Source organism: Chiloscyllium plagiosum, chromosome 19 (assembly GCF_004010195.1).
Source record: "Chiloscyllium plagiosum isolate BGI_BamShark_2017 chromosome 19, ASM401019v2, whole genome shotgun sequence".
Taxonomy (NCBI): domain Eukaryota; kingdom Metazoa; phylum Chordata; class Chondrichthyes; order Orectolobiformes; family Hemiscylliidae; genus Chiloscyllium; species Chiloscyllium plagiosum.
This window is the reverse complement of record NC_057728.1, coordinates 53590492-53597748: the sequence shown is the minus strand read 5'-3', so window position 1 is coordinate 53597748 and position 7257 is coordinate 53590492. Positions and strand designations below refer to the sequence as shown.

Genomic DNA, 7257 nt, shown 5'->3' with positions numbered 1-7257 from the left:
GGGAATGGGATGGCGTTTTTACAGGGGTCAGGGTGGGAGGAGGTGTAGTCCAGGTAGCTGTGGGAGTCGGTTGGTTTGTAGTAGATGTCTGTGTTGATTCGGTCGCCTGAGATAGAAATAGAAAGGTCTGGGAAGGGGAGGGAGGAATCTGAGACTGTCCAGGTGAATTTGAGGTCGGGGTGGAAGGTGTGGGTGAAGTGGGTGAACTGTTCAACCTCCTCGTGGGAGCACAAGGCGGCGCCGATACAGTCATTGATGTAGCGGAGGAAAAGGTGGGGGGTGGGGCCAGTGTAGTTGCGGAAGATGGATTGTTCCACATATCCTACGAAGAGGCAGGCATAGCTGGGGCCCATGCGGGTGCCCATGTACATCGATGACTGTATCGGCGCCGCCTCATGCTCCCTACCTTTTATCTTAGCCTGCTGGACAAACTTTCCTCATTCCTGAAGAAGGGCTTATGCCCGAAACGTCGATTCTCCTGTTCCCTGGATGCTGCCTGACCTGCTGCGCTTTTCCAGAAACACATTTTCATCGCTAGCCTGAACCTATCCAAAGCAAGGAGATAAAATTCCACTGGTAGCAAGGGAATCTAAATTTAGTTAACTAAATAAAACTGAAATGAAAAGCCATTATTATTAATGAAAGCTATGAAAGGGCAAGATTGCTTGCCTCATTAAAATCTTTGTAGGTAAGATATCTGTCAACCTTCTCCAGTCTGACCTATAGATGACTTCAGGCCAACTTACAGTTGATTCTTAACTGCCCTCTGAACTTCTTACAATTCATTTGTGGAATGTGGACATCGCTGGCTAGCCAGCATTTATTGCCCATCCCTAGTCCTGGAGAAGGCGGTGGTGAACTTCCTTCTTGAACTGCTGCGGTCCACCTGCTGTGGGTTGACCCACAATGCCATTAGGGAGGGAATTCCAGGAGTTTGACCCAGCAATAGTGAAGGAACAATTATGTATTTCCATGTTAAGATGGTGAGTGTTTAGAAGGTGTTGTCTGAGAATCTTTGATGAATGTCTTCATACACCTTATAGATGGTACAAACTGCTGCTACTGAACGTCGGTCGTGGAGGGTGTGGATGTAGTGCCAATCAAGCAGACTTCTTTGTGCTTGATGATATCAAGCTTTTTGAGTGTTGTTGGAGCTGCACTCATCCAGGCAAGTGGGGAGTATTCCATCACACTCCTGATTTGTGCCTTGTAGATGGTGAACAGGCTTTGGGGAGTCAGGAAGTGAGTTACTCTTTGCAATACTCCTAGCCTCTGACTTGCTTTTGTAGCCACTGTGTTTATGTAGTGAGTCCAGATGTGTTTCTAGTCAATGATAACTCTAGGGTTGTGATAGTGGGGGATTCAGTGCTAACACCATTGAATGTCAAGTAGCAATAGTTAGATTGGCCTAGTCACTTGTGCTACTTTTAAAGATGATTCATCACCACTTCCACAAGGGCAGATAAGAATGTGCAGGTAATTCAGACCTGGCCTCCAACACTCAAATTCCCGTGAAAGAATAAAAATTAAATGCCTGCAGGCATTCCTGACCTCACTAAATGCGGATGCTCATTTGCAGCAGAGGCCTGCATATCTGAACAGGACCATGGAAACATCACTGATTTCCACAGAAAGTGCTGGAGAAACTCAGTTGGTCTGGCAGCACCTAAAGAGAGAGAAACTAGAATTAAAGTTTCGAGAGTTAATGGATCGAGTCCAGTTCTAAAGGAGAGTTATAGTGCTCTTGATTATTTCCATCTGGGAATGAGTCTGCCTTCCCCTGACAAGTGTGATTCTGAATTTTCTTTTAAAATTGCAGTGCCCAGGTTCTGTAAAGACATAGATTAATTTGAATTTTGAACAACAGTCAAAAAAGTAATTTGTCTTTATTAATCAAAAATTCTAATTAGTTGCTATTTCATACAATGATTTTTCTAATCTCATCTTTTCTCTGGAAAAGAATGCTGCTTCAGTCACTCTTGAATGATTCTCCACCCAGAACCTTCATAAGTCCTTAACAAACTAAAATATAAGCAATTTTGTTACTAGGGTTCAAACTCCCATTGTCAGAGCTTCAGGTTAGTACTTTGATAAAATGCTACAAACGGAGAAAGCATGCATTGTTCTTCCTAAGTCCATATATCTTTAATAGCAAAATAAAATTGCTTTTGATTTGCAACTTAGGCAGAACTAGTCTTTTTTAGAGAATCAAATTGTAATATTCAAGATTTGACACCGGTTTCTAAAATTGCAATTCATCTCTTGCATTCAAGCAGTTCGGACATAATTCATGATGCTTCCATTCAAGGTTAGGCTTTTCACAAATTGCAATTAGATTAATGACAACATAATATAATTCAAAGTTGATGTAGGGTGGTGGGTGGGGTACAATATTGACCAAGACCTCAGAATAGTGGCATGGAATTTGTTCCAACCAACTTGGAAGGTAAGGGGTCCTTGTCATCTAAACGATTTGTTGAAGAGTCAACATATAGAGCTGTGAAGTGGGGCTTGGGATTAGGGTTTGGTGCTAATGAGAGTGTAATCTTGGCCAGGTTTGCTACACAGTTTACAGTACTTTGTAACTACATTTCAAAATCAGTCAAATGAACTCTTCTTTTGATATCACATTCTTTTACTTGGAACAACTTACAACTTGGAAGCAACAAGTACTTTATCATAAAGATATTTTTCAACTATAATCTATAAAGTTTATCAAACATCTGATGCAGTCACCTACTAGAAGTGGAAGGTTCATTCTAATTATTTTTCTTAGATACATGGGCAATGGGAAACTTGCTTTGTTCCACCTACTGATTGAAACTGCAGGCGTTCAGTCTAGTGAGCTTAATTGATAGCCTGTGAACAGGAACGTCTAACTGTCTGTAATTCCTGAGCTGTCTGTAGGCAGTGAATTAAACTTTGCCATCTTTGGTTCATTAGTGTTGAGCCCATCATGCTGGTCAAAAAGGTCACATTCCAGAACCAAACTGTTGAAATCAGGTTTGGGGAAAATTCAACTGAAGTGACTGTTCGAACAACAAGCTCAGAACTCAGCACTCTACTCAGTTCATTAGGGAAAGTTTCTAAAATAGAACACTGAGTAAATTAGATTCTAATAGAATTATTTTTAAAGACTAATGCATTATATCATATAATTGTCCAAAGGTACATTTGTTCTACAAGCTGAATAGAATAAAATGATTGCTGAGGAGTAGAACTGTCACATGCTGTAGTATTTACTTTTCTATGGCATCATGTTCATGAATGGAAAAAAAATCATAATTCTCCAACAATAGATCCACAGAAGTTAATAAGATTCTATTTTGAGACATTATCAAAGGAAAGGTGATATATTCAGTCAAAACTAGCTTCCAACACTGAATGATTCATTAACTTTAACCGCCAATTCCTTACAGATACCTAACCACTGGAACCAAGGCTAATTTAATAAACAACACCGACATAGTGCAAACTATATAATATTCCCTAGAAGCCATTGCCAGTATAAAAATGGGATAGGTATATTTGGCACTGTGACAAAGCTCAATATTAAATAGTCAAAATGATAGGAACTTAATTTTTGCAGAGTTAAAAGCAGAAGTATGTAACAGATCATTTGTCTTTGGAAAAGATAAAACCATTCATTACCAGTGGTTCGTCAATAATCAGCCCATCCTCATACTCAAAGAAATTTCTTGGATCCTGATTCACATAACCGTGTTCTTCTAAAAAATCATTAGGTAATAATTGTATCTGTTTCAATTTCCTTGCTTTCTCTTCATTTTTTGTAGGGGCAGCAAGAACAATTTCCAGCATTAGAAGTCCCAACAGTACTATAGAGGCAAAGGTCTTCATTCTTGAATGCTTGAAGAGATAAATAAATTGTTCCATTAATACTTCAGAGAATGGCAATGCTGTATTGCAATAATTTACAAGAAATCTATTCATAATTTGTGCAGCTAAAATTTCATCACAGTTTTTTTTTTGCTGTAGCTTAATTACAATCTTTTCATAATGAAGTACTTATTCTGTGCAATTTATAAAGCAAGAATATAATTATACTGAAGGAAAGAAGCTACTTCAGACAAAGCTGATATAATTCAAATGCTTGTTTCTTCAAAAAAGTTATTTCCATCTCAAATAACACCTTCTTGTATACATGCATAGCAAACTATACTCAGCCAGTGCAGGCTGGCTGCTTTTTTTTCATTGCATTTCTATTTACAGTCAGAATTTTCTGCATGAAAGCAGGTCTGTGTATGGTGTTTCTCTAGTCATGACTATATGAAATTCCTTTGGGAGCAGAGGACTGCTGTGCAACCCATGGCTTTCACATAGGTTTCCTTTTCAGGCCTCTTCACATAAACTCTGAAGCCAAAACGTAAAATATTGAGACAGACAAACCACAGTGAAGCCTTGTGACTCTTAATAGCCAATATACTCAATGTGGCTCAAGGACTATAAATGGAGTCAAACTAGCACCTCAAAGACTGCAGTCAAGTCAACTTTTAATTTAATGAACACCTGAGGTTACCTCAGATTCAGAAAATAATTTCTATTTTTTGGTGTAAATAAAATGGGTCAAGCTTATCAGTGATTTCCTTCATGGTTTTTTACAGGAGCATTAGTGTCTCTCACATAACCCCTTTTGCAAATAAAGAGAATTGAGATAATTAAAGTTTCAAAAACAGGCAAGCAATGTTACTTTGCTTAGTTCTCCATATCGATCTTATTTTACATGGCTGAATGAAGCTCCTGGCATTCTCCCTGTTAGCTTAAAAGGGCACACAGTTTGCTCTTTGTTCTTCCTTTTGTCCTTGTATAGAATTTAGTTTATAATGGTCAAGCACGATTAAAGTCATTAACTTTATTAATAATGAACAAATGCCATCACTTTCAGTTTTGCATTTGCCATACAAAAAGAATTATCTGGACTGATTCACTACTGCTGTCCTTCATGCAGGATGATGAAGAATTTGATGCCAAGAACAGTTAAATAAGACTGACACTTGAGCAGTTAATTGCTTGGCTTGTAATTTTACATTGGTGAAAGCCAAAGAATGAATGCCTTTAGATGTTTTTAAAAAATCCAAAGACCAAATACTCACCCTCTGCTGCTATCCTCTGAAATGGTCCAAAGTAACAAGGTGTAGATTAGTGATGATGGAATTCAGGACTCCAAGAGGGAGGCTCATTTATCTGATGCAGGAGCTTCCCTTGAATGAGGTGGCTGTTGACCTGGTATGTGGCTGCTGCTGCTGCTGCTGCTGCTGCTCCTGAGTGGTGTTTGGGACAAAGTGTTTACTCTCGCGTAACTTAATACTACTGTATTACGTCTGCAAGTGTCCTGGCACAAAAAGCCACACAGCATCGTAAGATTCTCAAATGGGTTGTGTTCCATGAAATAAAAAGCTGTCCCAGAATCTGCAGTGTAACACAGGCATGTCCTTTTGTGGTAAAGCTGGAAGAGCTGTGTAACGGGAACTTTATTGACTTTGACCCTTCTGTCCAGAACAAATGGGATTTAGCTGATGACTGCTCATCTTCATTCCGATATGTTTAACTAAAAGGCAACCACCTCAATCTGACACCCCGTATCCTATGAAGGCGACTTTTATTCAGATATTTACACAAATTTTATTATTGTATTATCTTATGTAAGCTGTTACGTTCCAAAATTATCTGGATGTTAACCACCTTATGTCAAATTAATTCAAACACTGACAGGAAAGTTCTTGTCATACAAATGTTGTTGTAGCTCACTGTTAACTTTAAGCTGAAAATCGGTCTCTGATTTTAAAAATTCTGGATAACAGCTGGATTCTGTATTAGGAAGAGAGGATGCAGGGGAGATTTACCATGGTATCCATCATATTTGAATCTGGCCTCATGCACCATTCCCTACCCAACACACCACTCAGAGGATATCCTGGAAAAGTAACAGCTTTGTCTACTTTCATCTCTTTTAATACCTGCCTCTGGGAGGAAAACAGCACGCAGTGGGGCAAAAATTTACAAGACATGCGCTGGACTGCCAATATTCTGCTCCTCAACACTTATTACAAGAGGATTCTATCTCAGGCTGCTCCAAGCAGGGAAGAGACTGGTATCAAAGGCTGCCCTTGACAAAGTGAGCTTGAAACAATGACCCAATGACTTAGCTGAGCCCTGCTGACAACTCCAACAAACTTCCTTTCTTTGTGCTTGAAGGCAAGGGAAGCAGAAGTACTCTAAGTATGATATATTCTGGCTGAGGGGGTAAAGAACAAATAGGCAAAGCAATGCAAGAGAAGGCAATGCTGTAAGCATCCAGGAGTTTCAGAGAGATTATTTTAACCAATAATGAACAATTTCATTAAGAAATCATCATGAACTATCTTATCCATCTGTTATTGTTTATCCATGTTGAATTGAGAATTCGCATTCAGAAAATAAAGGCAATGTTATAAACAGGTAAGACCATTTAAAATTGGATTTCATGGCAATAGATATGGAACATGAATTTGGAATTTAATGGAGAATCGGCATAATATCAGAGAGTTGGAATACTGTGTAAAATTCTAGGCTCGATGGGATTCTATGATTTTATTCTATGACTCAATGCTATCAGCAAGGTAACAGAGAAGATATAACATATAGTGCAATTATTAAACTGTCAAATCAAGAGCTTCATTAGTTTACTTTCAGAGGTCTATAATTTGTCCAATGTTAAATCATTACTCTTTAGCTGCTGTCACTGGATTAATGATGCCAACTAAGATTTTGTATGTGTGTTATTTGGACTCCCAAATGAAGATCTAGGTAGATCATTAGAGTTAACTGTTCATAAAATCACAATTCTGAGCATGGTTGTCTACCATGAAGAGGAGTTATTGTTAGGATTGACCCCAAAGGGTACAGTGGGTGGTTTGTGGAAATACAGTTGCAAAAGAAACTTTTAATTACAGAATGCTTTTTTTAAAAAAGAAGACATATAGCTAAAAGATGACTGTGGATGTAAACTCAGAGACTGTCTGGCAGTCCTGAGAGGAACCAAAAGCTATCACACCAAGAAAAGTGCAAAGACAATTTTGAATAACAACACTCCTAAGGGAGAGATGCAGTTCAAAATAAACTGGAGTGTGATCTCCTGTGGCCAAATGCCACAGAAAATGGTTAAACGCCAGTTGCAACCTTTCGTCTGTATGTGTCACTGACTGATGTGTTGGTGTGGACTAGTGTGCTGTGAAGGTCACAGCTTGAGGACAGCAATTA

At 38.8% G+C, this 7257-nt stretch overlaps 1 protein-coding gene across 2 annotated transcripts in view; it reads right to left on the bottom strand.

The window, feature by feature from the left end:
* The window catches only part of LOC122559404 (epiphycan-like), a 42572-nt gene extending 37260 nt beyond the window's left edge, over window positions 1-5312 (bottom strand). The window contains exons 1-2 of one of the 2 annotated variants that reach the window (XM_043708855.1): window positions 5112-5312; window positions 3652-3867 (exon numbers count right to left, since the gene is read on the bottom strand). In XM_043708855.1, the coding sequence (XP_043564790.1) occupies window positions 3652-3858 (207 nt within the window). In that variant the 5' untranslated portion in view covers window positions 3859-3867; window positions 5112-5312. Of the gene's footprint in view, window positions 1-3651; window positions 3868-4082; window positions 4128-5111 lie in introns of those variants that run through there. The other variant, XM_043708856.1, reaches the window with a different exon arrangement.
* Window positions 5313-7257: the final 1945 nt, after the last annotated feature.